The sequence below is a fragment of the Antedon bifida genome, chromosome 9 (genome assembly GCF_963402885.1).
Source record: "Antedon bifida chromosome 9, ecAntBifi1.1, whole genome shotgun sequence".
NCBI classification, from domain to species: domain Eukaryota; kingdom Metazoa; phylum Echinodermata; class Crinoidea; order Comatulida; family Antedonidae; genus Antedon; species Antedon bifida.
Window position 1 is genome coordinate 1,776,365 of NC_136234.1, and position 21,074 is coordinate 1,797,438.

The 21,074-nt window shown below is 33.5% G+C and overlaps 1 protein-coding gene and 1 long non-coding RNA gene across 2 annotated transcripts; both read left to right on the plus strand.

The window, feature by feature from the left end:
* The first annotated feature begins 456 nt into the window (after positions 1-456).
* LOC144852319 (uncharacterized) lies at positions 457-3,666 on the plus strand. The gene is made up of 5 exons (XM_078710099.1): positions 457-1,615; positions 1,739-1,990; positions 2,384-2,485; positions 2,704-2,904; positions 3,142-3,666. The coding sequence occupies exons 1-5, from the start codon at positions 457-459 to the stop codon at positions 3,447-3,449; spliced, it is 2,022 nt and encodes a 673-aa protein (XP_078566225.1). The 3' UTR covers positions 3,450-3,666.
* Positions 3,667-8,029: 4,363 nt separating this feature from the next.
* Positions 8,030-20,421, plus strand: LOC144851426 (uncharacterized). Its single transcript, XR_013614178.1, has 3 exons — positions 8,030-8,102; positions 8,488-8,586; positions 20,367-20,421. It is a non-coding gene; the product is annotated as an uncharacterized LOC144851426 (long non-coding RNA).
* Positions 20,422-21,074: the final 653 nt, after the last annotated feature.

Below are 21,074 nucleotides of genomic sequence, written 5' to 3' on the forward strand. Positions count from 1 at the left end.
TGAATACACTCCGATTCATTCATTCATTCAGTTTATGAAAGCGGTGACCATGGCTACATGATTATTGATGTCATGCTCCATGCCAATGCTTATACTACGCCATTAGTCGAAACGAAGCCTAATTAAAACCTCTTACCCGCAGCCAATACCTCACCTTTTCAATCGAATACGAACGGTAAGCTATTTTTAATAGAATAGGCACATGATAACGTTCCTAACCAGGAGACAGTGGTTTAAGAGAAAACGATTATAGTTTATCTATAGTCCTATAAAATAAAACATTTGCATTTTTCATCAACGATTTTAATTGTGAATGTCAGACATACATTGCTATTAGTATATTATTTTGATAATAGAACCTTTGTCCCAGTAATGGGTACATCTAGATCTTGTATACGAAACAAAGCGCAAGATATCATAATTGCACCGGACCCGCATAACATGACAACACTCAAAATGTCACAAATTGATAGCAAAATAGACAGTGGCATTTCACAAAATGACACCATGAATCTGCAGAAAGAAATTGTAAGCAAAAAAGGTCCAGACGTTGAAATAAAGAATTCAGATGATAAAACACAAACTAATGTAGTTACCGAACCTGTACCACAACGGCAGAAATATGTCAACAACAGAACCTCCAAGTTGTTTGAGCTCACCCTACCAGTTCATAAAAATGAAGTGTTACCTGAAGACAAAAAAGTACTGAACGAGCAAAAATCGAAACTTGAAACAGCGCTAAGTTCTCTTAAAATAGTTGATAATTTAGTCAATGACGAAGTTTTAGATAGTTTAAATATCTGCAGAAATGTTTATATGGAGCCAACTATTAATTTGTATCGTCATATGCTTGGAAAACAGTTATGTGAACAAGGATTTCCAGAACTTTTTTGCAGCTTTTTGGCTAAACTTCAGAAGATAGACCTCTTTGACCCAAAGAACAAACTTGCAGCAGATATATATCAGAAAACGAAAGCTGTTGCTTGGAATTTCACAAATGTTTCAAGAGATTTCTGTATTGAACTGGGCAAAGCTGGTGCGATTTCATTATTGTTGGACAATTTAACACGGAAGGAATTCCTTCCATCGGAGATTACTGAACAACATGAGAAGCATATGAAAGGATGCTTAGGAATATTGAGTAACATGGTGCGACTCTCACCGGACAATAGATTGATAGCACGACAGAGTAATGCAGCAAAGCTTCTTCTTGACTATTCAAAAGTGGAATTTATTATGCTACAGGCTAAATGCTTCATCATTTTGTCGTTTCTTATAACTGAAGCAGAGATAAGCCTTTTGGAGAACACTGGTAGCGTCATTAGATTTATTATAAATCTTCTGTCTAGCTCTCTTGCGTCAGAAAATGGTCTTGCAAGGGGATTCAGTACGTCTGAAATTCTATTAGCTTTAAACAATCTAGCACTACACGACAAAAACAAACTGAAAATTGTGGAATATGGAGGCCTAGCTGAGATAGCAATAGCCCTAAACTTACAGCATCAGACTAAGAACAAATCGGCAATACAAACACTGGCGGCGGAATTGACGTGGAAATTATCTTTTATGGAAGAAAATCGAGAGAATATTAAAACAGAGAAGGGTCTAATTGAAGGTAAGTTGGAGTTGGTTGTTTCTCAGTTGTATGTTGGCTCTACCGATGGTATTTACATTCCATCATTCTCTGGGGGAGGCGTTGTAATTATTGGTAACGTTTTCTATATAAATTATTGTTTAGCAATTACTCGTCTGAAGTCTTCGGCGCATGGTAAACTTAAAACAGCATGTTCCGGAGCCTTATGGGAAACATTCGAAGGTATATTTGAAGAAGCAGACGATTCATCTGATGAGCAGCAGCAGACGACACATTTGAAGAAACTTCCTCACGTGATGATTAGCTACCAATGGGATGTCCAGCCAAGAATTATCCAATTGAAGCAGAAACTTCAAAATGCTGGTTATAATGTTTGGATGGATATCGACCAAATGGGTGAGAGGGAATAGCAGGATCCCGTTTGACGGCTAAAATAAAATAATTAACTACATTTTGCTATATTTTGACCAAGTATTGGTATATTGTCCCCTTTAAATTCCTGAACAATCTATTGAATAATAGTAACTAAAACATACGTGCGTATAATCGCAGTGCTCTTCTCGAAATCTTTTTTTAACTGCAATATTTAACATTGTTTATATAAAAAACAAGGCCAACAGCCATAAGTCGCGTGCTAAAACGCATAATGATACCGGACCGACAGACAGACCGACAGACCGACCGACCGACATAGTGAACTATAGAGTCGCGTCCACGCGACTAAAAACCCACCATAGCATGTTTTCTAAACTAGGTGCTAACATTTGAACGTATTCTTTTTGTTTACAGAAGGTGATTTGTTAGGGGCAATGGCGTCTGCTGTTGAGAATGCAGTGGTTGTGTTAGCATGCATATCCCAAAAGTACAAGGATAGTACAAGTTGCCGAACAGGTTCGTGCTGCATTATAAAGAAAGATATGTATTTATTGGTATATTAGAATATTTCAAAAACGTTAAATCAACCTTTAAGTGTATAGCCCATAGTTTGAATACTGGTGAGCAGAATAAAAAATTGATCTATCTTTTATTTAAATATATTCTTTACCAAAAAGTTAATTTCATACACATTTTAAGGTTGTTTTGCAAAATGATTCTATTTCTCATTTCAGAAGCAACATATGCTTATAAACAAAATAAACCAATTCTTCCGTTGATTGTACAACAAAATTATACGGCAGACGGATGGTTAGGAGCATTCATAGGTGCTTTAAAATATTACCCTCTTTACAAAGATTCAATGGTTGCAACAGAATTCCAGAATATAAAAAGTGAGATTGGAGAACGGGGCAAAGTTAATTCGCCATGTAAAGGTAAATGTGTTTTATTTTTCAATACTGTTTTACACTAGGCAAGTACATTGACCAATTGCAAGCAACTGTGGGATGATTTGTCACTTGTGATTGGTCAAAACGTTTTGCTATTCGTCAAATAGTAACTAAATTGACACAATAGTTAACTTCTGAAATGCGTTTACGCACAGCTATCTACTTCAGTCAATAGACTGAGCAGTCCAATAAAAGTACTAATGTCAGTTTTGTTTTCTACAGATATTTGTGGAGTTAGTACAACAGATTCCTCAACAAACCAATTACATTCTACACACAATGGCCCAGCTGCTCCAAGTGACGTTTCAAAATGGACATCAACGCAGGTCACTGATTGGTTGAAACGAAATAAAATGCCTGAAATATGTAATTCAATGAAAAATGTAAATGGAAAAATCCTAACACAGATGTATAAGATGTCAAATAAAGCTCCGGATTTTTTCTACAGCAGACTAGAAAGAGATTTTAAAATGAACAATTTGATGCAAATATTGAAATTCTCGAACCTCATCGATGAATTATTTGAATAAATTATGTAAGATCTTAACAAAATACCAACAACTGAGCGTCCCCGTCCACATAGTGTAGGTCTCCTTTGTAATACGCATGCCCAAGTGATTATATAAACCATTTTTTTTAGTAACATTGCAACAGACCAACTTAACTATTTTCAGCAAGGCAATTAATTTCCTTGGTTATGGCTACTTTTTAATCTATCTAAAAATAAAATATTCGGATTAGTTCACCATTTTTTCAGACAATTTATTTTTTTCTCTAAACATACTTATTACATTCATGCTTCTGTAAAGAGAAATAAATGACCTATCATTTAAACATTTATTTTGTATTTTCCATGATATACACATTCATCAGTCGATAAATGAAAAACTGACACACTTGAAACTTAGATTGGTTTAGAATTCTCCAAGATGAGGTTTATTGAAGCATCGTAGGTAGTTTATTGGCAGTTATTCATACCATATCCAAGATAGACTGTATGTGCCTATTTTGGATATTTTGTTCAAAAGTGTCAAAATGGAAGTGTTAAAGTCTACATTGTTCTTCTATTTTGCAATATATTATGCTTTTGGTAAGTTAGAAAAATAATATTAATACCGACGTCAACTAAGTAACATTTGGTTATGACGGATTCTAAAAAAAGTAATCAGAAATAACAAGGCCATATGCATGGCTGCAGTCGCGTGCTCAAGTTAGTGTTTATCGACCAACCGACCGAACAACCGACCGACCGACAGAGTGAGCTGTAAAAATGTCGTTCACATCAACATTACGACTGTATGCTTTCCATGCAAGTTTAACTGAAAAGACGAATGTGTAAAGGGTCTTTCAATCGTCTTTCACACCTTCGCCGGTCCGGCTCCGGCGAATAAAATTACATCTCAATGTTTCTTCGTTTTCATTACTATCTCCACGCAAACCTGAACTGGAGGTGGAGCCGGAACCGACGCATGTGTGATAGACAATCAAAGATGTATTGTCCCCCAAAAACATGAAAAATTAAGAATAATAAATTTAGACTTTGAATAGATATATTTTTGTAGTTTTAATAAAGCTAATCACTTCCGTAGTAAAAAAACCGGAAACAATTAATGTTGGCAGCCAATTTGACTATTTTTTGCTTTAAATTACAGTTTTTTAGGTAAATACATTTTTTTTCAATCCAATTTTTGGTCAAAGTGGATCACAATATATAGTATATTCAACAACAAAAATTAGAATTATTTTTTTCAGGGGGACAAAAAGTGGGAAACATTATTATTAGATTCTGGTATGTTCAGATAATCTAAATAATTATGTTAAACAGTGCAAATGTTCCTAGTGTTAAAAATGACTAAAGATGATTCACACAATATATACACAATATAATAAATATTTAAATGTTGTTACGATAAGCAGAAACACCAATATAGACGGTTTACAAATAGAAGAAAACAAGACCGATAATCCCAGTAACAGTAACATAGTAACATCTACCCATAACGGAGCAAAATAAATCTCGAAACTGCGTTAAAATATAAATCGGATAAATTGTATTTTGTTGGATCCTGTATCATAATCTGAACATGTACTATCTTTCAAAGAGGAAGAGAGACGATAACATTTGTTCTTATTTCTTTGTGTACTGTAATAGGCACTCAGTGTAATGTTAACCAGTTTCAGTGTGGACTTGGGAATTGTATATCTAAAGGATTTGTATGTGATGATGTATTTGATTGTGGTGATCATAGTGATGAAAGTGAATGCTGTAAGTATCTGTAGGCTTGGTTCCTACTTGAACGCAACGCAAGTGAGCGTATCGTAAGGGATTTGACCAATCACAACCAATGGATTGTTGGAACTATGGCTTGTGATTGGTCAAATCACTTGTACTGCGCTTACGTCCTTGCGTTGTGTCCTAGTGGGAACTAAACATAACTTATAGTTACACTAGATTTATTTTCCATCGTTTACGTCAAAATAAAAGCGAGCTTCCTTTATTAAGCGTGGTTCCCAATAGCGACGCAACATAACGTAACCTACGTAACGTAAGAAAATACCCTTCCAATAATTGTGTTTTCCTCCGCCTGCGTGAAATCAACCTGCGATGTTTGCAGCACTGTTGCGTCGTCGGTTCTCACTTTTGATTACGCAATACAGCACTTTGCGTCAACATTGTTTCGTTGCGTTCTAGTGATGATTAACCGATAAAGTTCTTTTCAAACGGCGTTTAACCGATTCCCGCTTGAGAAAAATCAACCAAGTTATCTCATTAAAGTCAGACAATTATAGAATAATGTTTAACCTTTGTCCTGAAGGACAAATCGTTTGCACTTGGTTGTTCGGTGATGTTTGCACATGCGCACCTTATTTTTTTTTTAAATACCGATAATTTTGTTATGGCTGCGGAAACTGGATTCCGTTCGAACCGGGACACATTATATTTTCACAGCTCACCACGTGTGTAATGAGCAACAATTCGAATTTGCAGGTCATGACGGATGTGTTCACAAACATGCAATATGTGATCATCAATGGCATCATTGCTCTGATGGATCAGACGAGTCAAATTGCAGTATGTCATTTATTTTATTTATTTTCACAAGGAAATTATTTAAGTAATTCTAGTTGGTTGAAGACCACGCCTACTCCCTTCTCTTTCTGCTGTTATGGAATAGCAACTAGCAACATTATGTATTTTCCTTTTTAAAAATATGTTTTAAAACGAATACTTTAAACTAACTTCTTATGTAGATGGAAAGTGTAATGAATTCCAATTTCAATGTTTAAATGGGCACTGTGTGAAAAAAAGCTTTGAATGTGATAGCTTCAATGACTGCATTGACGGATCAGACGAGAAGAATTGTTGTAAGTTGATATGCTATCACTATTCATTCATTCATCACTATTTACATTGATATCCACTACAAGTGTTTAAGTCGCTAGCTAAGTTTGTTAGATTTCTTTTTACTTTTAACAATTTCTAATTCATTAATACTATATGCATCAGAAAAGATGTATGCTTTTAATGATGTTTAAAAGAATTGTATGACAATGCCTAATTGATTCCTGAATGGCATTCTATAGTAGATGGAGTAGTAGAGTAATATGAATGCATATAACTTAAAATGGAAACATTTAGCAGTATAGTCTGCCATTTAACTACTCATGATTAGTAAAAAATGGTGCTTGATAGTTTTTTTCAATTTCGTCTTATATCACGAGTACGATTTCGTCTTGTATCATAAGTACGATGTATTTCATTTTCTTCTTATATCATATTGAATGAGATATTTCAATTGTGTCTTATGTGTAGATTACCATGAGTGCGATATATTTAAATTTAAATGTTTAAACGGACAATGCTTTGAAAATCCTGATAACGTTACATGTGATAGCAACTCTGACTGTGCTGATAAATCCGATGAAATTAATTGCTGTAAGTTACCTAACTGTATTAAAGTTTTCGTTATTAACGCATAATATTTAAAGGAACATAACAGAGCCAAGAAGTAATGGATTGTTCTACGGGACAAGACACGTCTATCCATCCAAGTTTAATGGTATCCAACACGAACAAAGCATGAACTACACAATTCATAATGCGTTGTAGAATGTAGAATGTAGAAGCTGCTGTTGATGTAAACGTTGTAAAAGCCAGCTTCACTTTCGACACTTAAATCAACTCATAAATTATTTATAATTTAAGGTGGAATGAACAGTGGACATGGATGCAATGATTTACAATTTCGATGTTTAAATGGTCAATGTGTTGCTGAAACATCACACGATAACTACACTGATCAATCTGATAAGACCAATTGTTGTGAGTAGTTACACTATGGTTAAGTTAATCAGTTATCATCACGCAGTGTAATATTATGTAACTATTTTTTAATTCATAATTTAAGGTAGAATGAAATGGTATGAGTGCAATGAATTCCAACATCAATGTTCGAATGGGTTATGTATTACTGAAACCTTTGTATGTGATGACTACAATGACTGCACTGACGGATCAGATGAGATGAATTGTTGTAAGTTGATATCTATCTCCTGCTTGCATTAAGGAGCCATAATCATCATCATATACAATGTGTAACTTATAGACGAATTTGGTCCTTAACCATTTAAACATCGACATCAAGACAGCCACCAACATACAGAAGAGAGAATTAATTGTCTTTATTTATGTACCGTAAAAGTGTATACAGCGACTGATGACCTACACAACTTCAAATGTCTTTATTACAGCCGACTAAAATGATATAATGACCGCTTCACCTCAATTCTATTCATTACAGATTTCAAAGGCGCAGACACTTCAACAAAGCAAATAATATCATCCGCGAGTTTGGAATCAACAAATTCCGAAAGCACAGGCCAAGGAAAAACAACTAAACAAACTAGAAGAAACACTGCAGGTTACACATATGGTATAACCACAGATCTAGAAGATACTACCGCTGGTACACTAGAAGATACTACCGATGGTACAACCACAAATCTAAAAGATACCATCAATGGTACAACCACAAATCTAGAAGATACTACCGATGGTACAACTACAAATCTAGAAGATAATACCGATGGTACAACCACAAATTTAAAAGATGGTACAACTACCGATAACATCGACAGAATAGGCCCAGTAGTAACGACTGAATCAACTACAACAAATACAGGTAACGTTGATTATAACAACCACCACCAGATATAATATAATATCTATGGTGAAAATTCGTTAGTTTTGACGTAATATTTTGAACAACAATACAGTAGACACCTTGTATCAAGGATAAACTTTCCGGGAAACATGGTTGTAATAATATTAAAAATAAAAACATAATATTATACCTCGTTCGTTTCATTGGAAATGTTCCCCTTAATTAGGGTCAGGTTTCCAAAAGAAGGAGTCCTAATAATACAATCCATTTCAAGAGAATCATCATTGTAAGAACTTTAATCGCTTATCCGAATGGAATCACGATATGTGATAATCTAAAATTCAGATCATTCTTATCATAAATCTTGGATAATGTTTATTAATAATTGAATTCTGCTTGTCAGTTGAATATGAAGCTAAAACACCGGATTTCAAGACTATTGTCGTTGCATCTAAATCGACCAGTGTCACGTTTTCGGTCACTGCTGCAGACGACACACAAGGTGGGTAGGCACTCCGTTTTTCGCATTTTTTGTCTCGTTCTTTTTCACTCCGTCCATTATTGCTCACTCTAAACTTTAAGGTCGCTTTAAAGATATTGACAAGTATACCAAAGTTTATTTCATTTTTTAAAAACGTTCATAAAGGTTGTATTATTTACTTTTGTAGACGGACCATACAGACTTGTTGCAAAATTGATAAATGTAGAAGAAATTAAAGAATGGGAAACTGTGTAAGTTTCACAGTCGCTTTTTATTTACAGTTTGTGAAAGGTGTGTCCTCACGATACATGTCAAGGCCACACACCCACCAAATATGGCTGGGATATGGCACTCACAACCCCTATTTGTGGCATGTTATTAAGGTAGATCCAAGTACAATTGTCATATACTAAACCCACGTTGTGTCCTAAATGCGTCCCATATAGGATTCTACTGTACCGGTAGTATAGCAGCTAAATGTTCGATATCTGTTCGACATTTAAACGCTTAGTTACAGTACAGTACATTTTATTTTTAGAGAAGGAACATTTCTACATAGTGCCTCTGCTGTTGTGGATATCAATATTTACGACAAAGAGAACAAGACAATAAGTACTGATTACGAGATTGTGTTTACTAATATTACGGTAAGTTTTAATATTCGATTATTATTTAAATATTGAAATCATATTCAGATTCATAAATTCACGGTTGTGCTACGGTTACTGAATTAAAGTGTATCAATTTTTCATAGCACATTTAACACTCGAGATGTTTGATTACATTAAACGAAGACACGACATATCATTGAGATTGTACGATCATCATCTAGTTATACACCATTATGCTCTGTCTACACTATAAATTTTCGCATTTTGAATCCAATTTATTTAAGCGATCAATATTAGTTTCAGAACATAGATAAAAACAAGTTTAATATTATCAATTACATTTCTTTTAATTGTTAAGAATATGAATCTGAATAAAAGGGGTGTAAAATATTTGCCAGTATGCCATTTTACTAACGATTATGGTCCAAACACGTAAGTAAAGTTTCTTTTAATTTGCATATTTCCGGACTGCCGTATGTCATCTCTCTACATTTTATTGACAACAGTGGATTTGTCATATGTATTCGCTATAGGGCCTATTCACACTAGTATTAAAGGAATGGAACACGGCGTTATTCATAATTTATTATTTAACAAAAACGGAACAAGAGTGTGAATTCACCATTAGATATAGTCTGGAAATAAGAGAACACCTTTCATAAGAAAGTAACATTAAATTGTACTAGTGTGGTATCAATGAAATTCAATTTAGGCTATGGTCCGCGGAAGGCTGTTTGAGTTTATATCAGGACAACTACGTCATCAGTGGCGTGACGTGTAAATGCAATCATCTGACGTCATTTGAGAAACATGTGAGAATAAATTAATTTTTATTATTATGATCAATACACTTATTGATGTCATCATTATTAAATCAGCATAGGAATATCTGAATGTGCTTTTGAACATTTTGATATATTTTTTTCTTCGATAAAAATGAAAATCATTGTTGCTGTTTTGTTTATTTAGACAAATGACAAACGAATTCTGTCTATGCTTACAAACATCGGAAATGGAATTTCCAGTGTTTTTCTTATCCTAACACTTGTTATAATAAGTATGAGGTAAGTCATTATTTAGTTCTAATGCAGATTGCCAACTATCAAAGTACAACACCAACACGCCGAATAAGTTTGCATCGGTCGTTCTGCAATGCAACCGATTCTGCAACATGTCACCAGTTTACATCTTAACTGACTACCGCAAGTCAGTTAGATAAGTCTAAGTTTATTATGCTTGAATAGCAATAATAGAGTTCTGTTACACTTTGTATGAACATGATATCTCTGTCTTATTATTCATGTTTGCAGACAAATTATGACAATTATTCCTGCATAATATACTTAAACTTGTATCTAAATGACTTTCGGTAATCAGTTAGATGCAACTAGTTTTCTGTATAGTTTGTGTTTTCGTTTCGTTCTTTTGGATGGTAACATAACTGATACAATTTTATTTTTACTAATATCCATAGGAAATTAAAGGAATCATACGTATTACGACATCTGATAATCGCTCTACTTTTAGGGAATTTCATTTTTTACTTCTTAAACCTAAAAGTAAGTTCTTACATTATGAAAGTTTGCTATTAATGTTTGTACAGGCTGGTTGAGATTTTCCTTTAAGAAAGTCCAAATCATTATAAATTGGAACATACATTTCTAAATCTTCAAACCGTGTGAATTGTTGACATTATTATTATTTGTTCTTTATAGATTAAAGAAGTGGGATGCAGTTTACTTGCTGGATGTCTTCACTATTTTTTCACGTCATCTTTTTTCTGGATGTTGATTATGTCAACAGATATATACATAAAGATTAAACACTCATTTATGGATCATGAAAAACGATTTGTTTACTGTCGTTACATCGGTTGGATTGCACCAGGCATTGTTGTGTTGATTACTGCGTGCGCAACAAGAGAAAACTACGCGTCTGACGAGTAAATATTTATTGTGCATTCAACAAGGGGAATCTCATAATTTATTCTATGAATGTAGCACAGTGTCATAGGTCAAGCCAAATAATCATTAATGTTTTTCTTTTTTCAAATTCTAGGTGCTGGTTAAACACGGACTCTGGTGCTATATGGGTGTTCGTTTCCTGTGCCTGTATTGCTATCCTGGTAAATATTTCACCATTACATTACTTTGCAGCTAAAAGTTAGCAAATTTTTTTCTCGCTGTAGTGATGTTGCGATGTGGCGAAATAACAATTTGGTAAAAAGCGAACAGCGCAGGCGTATAAGCGCAAAAACACTTTTGTTTTGTAGATTGTTCTTGTTCAGATGGCTGTTGTTGGCTTCTTTATTTACAAACAATCTCAACCACCGATTCGAAGTATGAATGAAACTAACACACTTAAACGAAACAGGTGAATTATACACAGAATAATATAGTAGACATGGCAATGAGCGAGGGGTGGGCCTATTTCCATAATCTTCCAATATTCTATATAATCTAATCTATTTCATTCAATTTCAGAACTATGTTAGGCAGTTTACTATTGCTTACTCCAGTCGTTGGACTTTCGTGGATTTTTGGGATTATTGTTATCTTTGATGATTCAGAAATAATGCAATACATCTATGTTACAATGAATAGCATGCAAGGATTCTTCATATGGCTGTCACACTACTTCTTTAGCAATGAGGTGATGAACATGTATTTGATTTAAACTGACTAAATAATAATTTAGAAATGTGAAAATCAGTTCGGCATAAAAATAAATGTTTCCATGTCAATAAACGTAAGAGAATGGAAACATCACGACAATCCGCACATTCCTAATTTTTTTTAAATCTAAACTTTGTTCTTTACTGTAGATAAGAAGTGTAGTAAGGAATCGTTTCAACAACAGAATACGAAATTCACATTGGTAAAGCAAGTTATCTAACACTAGTACCAGTATCGAAATACAAGATATTGACGGTTGATAACTATGATAATTGTATAACCAACATTGATAAGGTTTGACAAAAGATGGATTAACCAGCAGTACAGAGGCAACAAATGAAGTGAAGACATCATGTTCAAGATAAACCCAGTCAGCCATTTTGTGTAATCATACTATTAAATTACTACATTTTATTGGTCCACTTTAAAATGGAAATCCATTTTGTTTGGCATAATTAAGACAATAAAAATATATTAAATTTCAAAAGGCAATGTTTAAATAGAATTGCTAGGCGTTTGTTGATTCGCTCCAGTAATTTAAAGATGAGGTGGTTCATACCAACACACACATTTATATCTATAGTTTAGTTTAGTCAAGTTATGACAACCACATAAATTGGAGGTGCAGTTACCAGTCATACTGACCAAATAAGGAAATGGTCTAAAACTAGTAGCAAAGCCAGAAAGAACTGTAAGCAAACAGAAGAACTTAATATTCGCATAGTAGTTATTATAATAATAAATTAATTAATGTTTCGCGTACCCCCGATTTGTAAATTTGTTTTGCATTAATAAAACGCACTGTACAGCAACGCAAAACTCCGAGTCTGTATTTACGTTTCTTTTTAAATCATAACTTGTAGCTTGATTGGTACTGTACTACCGGTATTTTAGAATAGCATGAGTTAGATAATTCTTATCTGAAATACGGATCAGAAATGCAACTCTTTAAAAATTATTTGATTCATCGCTGACACGAACGAGGTTAAAATCATGGATATATTCAGATCAATTTTGGATTAGTCATTTCATTGGAACCAACAACACGTATTGGCCGTATTCATGCTCGATCAAAAGACAGTAACGAGGTAAGTATATCGGCGAATTAAACAAATACTTATCATAAGCCTAGATAAAATAGACAATAAATTAAAATATTTATTTTATCAGAATCTCCTGATAGAGGAATACCACATGGACCTTATATAGATTAATTAAGTTTCATTTGTTAGTTAAGTCTATGCATGAGCAAGGTATTTTGTCCATGGTCTGGTGTAAAACTAAACTGTTGGTTACAAATAAATGAGAGGGAATAGCAGGATCCCTGACAGCTAAAATGAAATAATTTTGCTATGTACCGGTATTTCTTGACAAACTTTTGATATGTCCCTATTAAAATGGTTGCAACGGAATTCCAGAACATTAAAAGTTAGATTGGAGAACAAGGCAAAGTTTAGCTGCCATGTAAAGGTCAATTTGTTGAATTGTTTGTTTTACACTAGGTGAGTACATTGACCAATTGCAAGCGATAATTTGGATAATTTGTCACTTGTGATTGGTCAACCCTTTGTCCTATGTGTCCAATTGTAACTTTAAAATGGGACAATAGTTGGGTTAACTCCTGAAATGCATTTACGCGCAACTATCGATGTAACAGCCCATACAATAGACTGAGAACAGCACATGAATTGCTTAATAACATTATTAATATTTATTTTCTAGAGATGTTTGTGGAGTTAGTAAAACAGATTTCTCAAACAAATTATATATGCTAAAAACAATGGCATAGCTCCAGATGACGTTTCTAAATGGACATCAAAGCACGTCAGTGATTGGTTGAAACGAAATAAAATGTAATTCAATAAACAATTTTAATTGGAAAAGACTGACGCAAATGTTTAAGATGTCAAATAAAGCTCCGGATTTTTAGACTCTATTGCTCACTATGTCGGTCGGTCGGTAACACTAACTCAAATTTGGGCACGCGACTGCAGCCATGTATATGGCCTTGTTTAGCAACATCCTAACAACCCAAATTAAACTGGTTTCAGAAGGTAATTAATTGCCGTGGTTACAGCTACTGTTTAATCTATCAAAATGTATTCAGATTAGTTTACTATTTTCCAAACATACTTACATTCTTATTAGTCTTCTATCTTATTAGTTTCTATTATATATAGAATGTTAACAGTGAATAAAGAGACATTAATTGCAAAATGTTAAACATTTACTTTTCATTTGCCCATAATGACATTCTACTTCATTCAGTCGAAAACAGTTTTTGTAAACTTAAAAAATGAAATTGGTTAGAATGTACTTCAGATTAGTTTACTATTTTTCCAAAACTGCTTATTACATTCAAGTTTCTATTATTTATAGAATGTTGACAGTGATTAAAGAGACATCAATTGCAAAATGTTAAACATTTACTTTTCATTTGCCCATAATGACATTCTACTTCATTCAGTCGAAAACAGTTTTTGTAAACTTAAAAAATGAAATTGGTTAGAATGTTCTTCAGATTAGTTTACTATTTTTCCAAAACTGCTTATTACATTCAAGTTTCTATTATTTATAGAATGTTGACAGTGATTAAAGAGACATCAATTGCAAAACGTTAAACATTTACTTTTCATTTGCCCATAATGACATTCTACTTCATTCAGTCGAAAACAGTTTTTGTAATTGGTTAGAATGTTCTAATATTTCTATTTCAGTTTCTTAATAAGTAGTTTAGTATCTTTCGCGAGTTACCATTTCCATGACCGACTGCAGTTGCCGATTTGTATATTTTGTTCACAAGGGTTAAGTCACAAAATGGAGGTGTTAAAGTCTACATTAGTCTCTTATTTTACAATATTATATGCTTTTGGTAAGTTTTTTTAAATAAAATTAATAAAGATGCAACATTTTACTTGTTACATTTGTTGGTTAATAAGAATGCTTATTGCCAAGAAAAAATAGTTTGTAAAGATGAAGGCGAGATAATTGATGGAGATATTACAATTTCAGAATCTAATTCTAATAATATCTCAACAGGTGAATAAGCTCCTTAATATTGTAAGACCATTATTGTTTGTTTGTTTGTATTTCAACATCATCTAAGAGCGACCATGGTGATCCAGGACAGGAATTAATAAAACAATACAAGTTTAAATAAAACTTCAAATCTACAACGAAACATTTAAGATTCATCAAAACATTAATTAATTAATTAAATTAGTCTATAGAGACGACTGATTGACAATGAAATGAAATTGAACTAATTGGGAATGTACACACCCATTCAACGCGTGGAGTAGACAACTTAAATGTTGTTATACCCCATTATAACCGTAGCAAAATGGATTCGTCTTTTAAAGTTGCAGGCGGAAAAATATGGAATGACTTGCCAGCAGATATAAAACATTCACCCACGATTACGTCCTTTAAAGCTAGATACAGATCTCATTTCTTTTCATAACATTTAACTTCCAGTTTATATTTGTTGTTGCTATTATTATTAATTGTAATTGTATAAGATTTAAATTTGTATCCGTTTTTGTCGACAGGACCACAATGCAAAACAAGTTTATTTCTACTTGATTGTGTATTATCCTGTATAAATATGTTGTTAAATAAATAAATAATCACAATTTTAGGTAATATAAACCCCTCCTGGCGGGTGAGATAAACTGAGAACAAAGAACTCTCGATATTGCAATAAAATAAATCAACCAATAGGTTTTTGGATCTTGTATCAATATCTCAATATGTATTGCTTTTTGAAAATGAGAAGAAAAAGATTCAACATAATATTTTCTTTGTGCAATAGGCAATCAGTGCAATTTAGACCAGTTTCAATGTGGACATGGCAATTGTATATCTGAAGGATACGTATGTGATAGGAAATATGATTATAGTGATGAAAAAGGCTGCAGTAAGTATAGTACCTTTAGTTGCATCACTTTAAATCCTGTTTGCCAAAATCCAGTTTGCCAAAATCCAGTTTGCCGAAATATAGTTTCCCAAAATCCAGTTTGCCGAAATATTGTTTCCCAAAATTAAATCTAGTTTCTCAAAATCCAATTTTCAAAAATCCAGTTTGACGAAATCTAGTTTCCCAAAAGCAGTTTCTCGAAATCCAGTTTCCCGATAATCCACGTTGCCGAATCCAGTTTTTCGAAATCCATTTTCTCGAATCAAGTTTGTCCAATCCAGTTTTTCAAAATCCAGTTTGCCGAATGAATTTTCCCCAACAAGTTTCACTAAATCTACTTTGCCGAAATCTAGTTTGCCGAATCCAGTTTGTCAACTATTTATAACCATGCATTATTATGAACTGGTATTTTAGTCACTGCGCGCTAAACTCAGTCTATTACTAATAACCACCTTAAATACTATGATAATAATGAGAACTTTTACACTCATAAATATCAGAACTTTCAAAATATAAACTTCATACCATGCCCATAATATTTCACATTTTAAATCCTAATAATTATCATATTACATCCAGCAAACTTTGTTTTATTAGCGTACATTTCTAGAAATATATTGCTATTCCAAACCTGGATTCTGGAAGTCAGGGTTTGACAAACTTGAGTTTGACCGGTTGGTACCGGGATTGAGGTAAACACGAATAATGAAATATAAAGGTAAAGGTGAGTCCCGTGTTCTCTGAACGTAGGGGAATGAGCTGTTAGGAGCTCATTGTACCTGGCATTATGTGGCATTATGTGGTAGGGTGGCCAGTTCCTTTCCACGCCGCCTTTTTTCTCCCTAGCATTTTCAACCAGGTACTCATTTACAGCTGAGTGGACTGGGAGTTGTCGGGAATTGAACCCGGGTCTATCTGTATGACAGTCAAGTGTCCTAACCACTCGGCTATCCAACGAAATATGTATATTCCGTTTTCACAGCTCAACACGTGTGCAACGATGAACAATTCAATTGCTCCTCATTTGCAGGAGAATCCCTTGGTTGTATTCATAAGAACGCAGTTTGTGATGGTGGATTAATCGATTGTGTTTTGAGTTTAGATGAATCAAATTGCGGTAAATACTCATCTTTTATATTTATAAATGTTTTAAATTATTTGTAATGATTCTCAATCAATCATTATTATAAGATCACGTGTATTACAGATGAATACATACTGACAGAAATGCCATGGATTCTGAAGTACATGGATTCTGAAGTACAATAATCAATACTCTTTAAATGTCTCAAACAACGTTGATTAACGCACAATGAGCGACACCATCAATACAAAAATAACTGCAAGTTTGTCACACCGTCATATTTGCACTCTTTGAAAGTTCTAACCAATCACAGTTTAGCACAGACACGTTGAATGTCATCGACTAATCAATTGCGATTAAAAATGTACCAAACGTTTTTCTCACCAATTAGGTAGAATACATGCTGAAATTAAATTTCTAATATATTGCGGTTTTTATTTTGAGTTTTATTCGGGCAGAGACTTCTCTTTTTGCTACCCATTATTTTAGAATCTTAAACAACAACGTTCTAAAACTTTCTTTAAAACAACGATTTACTTTTAAACTAAACATTTTTCTTACGTAGATGGTTATGAGTGCAGTGAATTTCGATGTTCAAGTGGGCAATGTATTCCTGAAATGTTTGTATGTAATAAAAGAATTGAATGCAGTGACAGATCAGATGAGCTTAACTGTTGTAAGTTTAATAGGCTTATGTTATATATTATTTATTTCAGTATAATGTGTAACATAACGAAGAATTTGGTAATACGAACTTTATCTCGAGTGGTCATTGTACACATCCAGATTAATAAACAGGGGTGGAAACAAAACGTCTTGGCGAACTGTTTACAGCTCTGTCTACAATATCAAACTAGTTTGACGACAAAAATATCCCCAAATATGGTAGTGATTTGCTCAAATATGGTAGTGTCCATATATGGGCACATCACATTTTTTGTCACATAAAGTTTGATAATGTAGACAGAGCTTAAGATATTATTATTATGTCCTGAAAGGTTTAAGTATATATAAAACACTATTTTAGTTAAAATTCGTTTATCCGCAAACACCAAATGTGGTTGTACTGTAATTAGGAATGTCAACCAATCATTACAGTTCATCTAATATGTATAGATTACCACGAGTGCGATATATTTTATTTCATATATAGATTACCACGAGTGCGATTTCATTTCATCAGTATATAGATTACCACGAGTGCGATATATTTCATTTCATCTTATAGGTTACCATGAGTGCGATTTATTTCATTTCAAATGTTTAAATGGACAATGTGTTGAAAATGTTGAAACTGTTATATGTGTTAATGACTCTGAGTGTATTGATATATCAGATGACATAGATTGTTGTAAGTTGTATTTTATTACCTGATACATTTACGCTTAGGCCTACTTCGAAAGGAGAAAATGTCAAAAGGGGAGCAGCCCTCTGCTCATTATTCTCCATTAGAATACTAACGCAGCAATTTTCGAATTGAAACGGAGTTTAACCGATGTTTGTTTAAATCGACATTAATATTTAATTTAAGGTGGAATGATAGGTCATCAATGCAAAGAATTACAATTTCGATGTGTAAACGGGCAATGTGTCTCTGAGTTTTTATGTGATAACAACCCTAACTGCACTGATCAAGAAGACACGATCGATTGTTGTAAGTTGACATGTCTTTTCCTCAAGTTATATTATCGACAATAATTCAGACTAATGTGTAACTTTTTTTCTTCTATGTTTTAATCAAATTTATCTATACTTTATAATTAAAGGTAGGATGACATCTATTAAGTGCAATGAATTCCAATTTCGATGTCCAGATGGCCAATGTGTTGCTGAAACTCATGTATGTGATAACGATCCTGACTGCAGTGACGGATCAGATGAGATGAATTGCTGTAAGTTGACATGTGAAAATATGTGAAAAATGTATTTACATGAAAAAATGTAATTTTAAGCAAAAAATTATCAAATTGTCTGCCAGCCAATGGATTTTTGGTTGAATTTAACCATTTATTTTGTCATTTTACAAGTGGAAAAAAAATTAGTTTTCGGGTTTTTTTTCTATGGAAATGATTAACTTCGTTAAAACTACAAAATAACATATTCAAAGTCTGATTTAATTAATTTTCATTTTTCATGTTTTTAGGGGACAATACATCTTTAAACATCAAATCATGGTAGCCATATTATACTTATAGTCTAGAAGGAAATGGGGGTTCCCATGCACCCCTGATGGGGTATACTTTTTAATGTGGTTTTTTTATAATCCCAATATGTCTATGAAAATATATTTGTACGACCTCTGGTTTGCTCTGGAAATGCGAAAAAAAAATGTTGTTAAAACCAACATGGCCGACTAAATGGGTCAAAAACAACCCTATGGGACACGATTTGACATAATTGGGATTATAAAAAATCACATTAAAAAGTATACCTCAGGGGTGCATGGAATCCCCCATTTCCTCCTCTACTATTATAACTTTAGTGGTTGAAAATCTTACTAACACGCAGAAAAGACGATTACTTTTTTGTGATGCGTCTTCATCGACGACTTATTTAAATTGCATCTGACTGAAATGATAGCATTACTGCATCACAGACGAATATATTCATTACAGATATCAAAAGCACAGAAAATTATATTTCAACCCAGCAAATAACGCCACTCACTAGTTTGGAACCAACAAATTATGATCTCGAAAGCATAGGAAAAACAACTAAATCAACAAAAGAAAACACTGCAAGTTATGCCAATGGCACAGCCACACATTTAGAAGCAACTATCGATAATCTGGACAGAATAGGCCCAACAACGACTGGACATGGAGTATTCTTTACTCTATTGACTGAATCGCCTAAAAGAAACACAGTCGGTGGCAAAACCACAAATGAAAGTAAGACGTTCGTCTGATTTAATACGTATTCCACTTGTTTCTTGTGAATAAATAAAATCAGGTTGATGAACGATAATAATATTAATTGAAGCAATATTTCAAATAATTAGGTGATCTGCAAAAAAGTTATTGTACGTAAATACATAATAGATACAATTAGTGAATCATTAACGTATCAAAACGTCATCCTTAACAAATCAAATGGCGTCACCAACTATTACCCAGCATCTTAAATGTTATCTAAATGTAAATGCTTATTACGATTCATTCTCATGAATGTTGGATATTTTATCATTTTATTATTACTAAGTTCTTCTATTTTTAGTTGAATATGAAGCTGAAACACCAGATTTCACTTCTGTTGTTGTTGAATCTAAAACGACCAGTGTCACGTTTTCGATCACAACTGCACGTCACGGCATACAAGGTGGGTCCGAACGTTTTCTACCTTTTTCTACCTCTACCCTTTGTTTTACTTTCTTTTTCTCTTTTTCACTCCGTCAATTTGCTCCCTGAACTTTCCTTTAAGGTCTTTTCATTCATGATATGGAACAAGAGTATATAAAGTTTATTTTATGTTTACATTTTTGTTTGTTTTGGTTGTATTATTTACTTTCATAGAGGGACCATACAGACTTGTTGCAAAATTGATCGATGTAGAAGAAATTAATGAATGGAAAACTATGTAAGTGTTCAAATAACTTGATAAAGCACCGGAAATCCACATAGTTAGGCATCTACATAACGGGTTGTGAAAGGCGTGAGTCTTATTCATGAGCCATACCCGATGGTTGGACCATGGAGGAAATTTCCTCCATGGTTAGGTTCTATGTACTTGAACCAGGCCCGAATATGGTGCTTGACTTGGTACCGAATTCCAAATCATATTTTCAAAGTAGTAGTACAATTTCACCTGTCATACAAATCAATCAATACAGTATTACTAAACATTACATATTCAAAAAATGGTGATAGTGCCGAGAACCGGTATGCAACTGGGTATTTGATAACTGCATTTGCTTCAGTAGTAGGCCTATATATCGTTATTTTCAGAGAAGGAGAATTTCTACCAAGAGCCTCTGCTGTTGTGGACATCAATATTTACGACAAAGATAACAATACAATAAGTACTGAATGTGAGATTCTGTTTACCAATATTACGGTACGTTTTTAACCAGTTGGTTATTATACAAATGATGAATGTTTTATATTCGTGTAATGGTACAAATAATGGCATGAGGTGAATGATGAAAGGTTATATATCAACTCGGCTGTCGCCTCGTTGATATATAACCTTTCATCATTCACATCATGACAGCCGAGTTGATA

What these genes read in the sequence shown, in the direction of transcription:
- LOC144852319 (XM_078710099.1), top strand. Translation starts at nt 457, where the DNA reads ATGTCACAAATTGATAGCAAAATAGACAGTGGCATTTCACAAAATGAC. An exon ending in AGAGAAGGGTCTAATTGAAG is followed by an intron (nt 1,616 to 1,738) that starts GTAAGTTGGAGT and finishes ATTATTGTTTAG; the next exon opens with CAATTACTCGTCTGAAGTCT. An exon ending in TAGTACAAGTTGCCGAACAG is followed by an intron (nt 2,486 to 2,703) that starts GTTCGTGCTGCA and finishes TTCTCATTTCAG; the next exon opens with AAGCAACATATGCTTATAAA.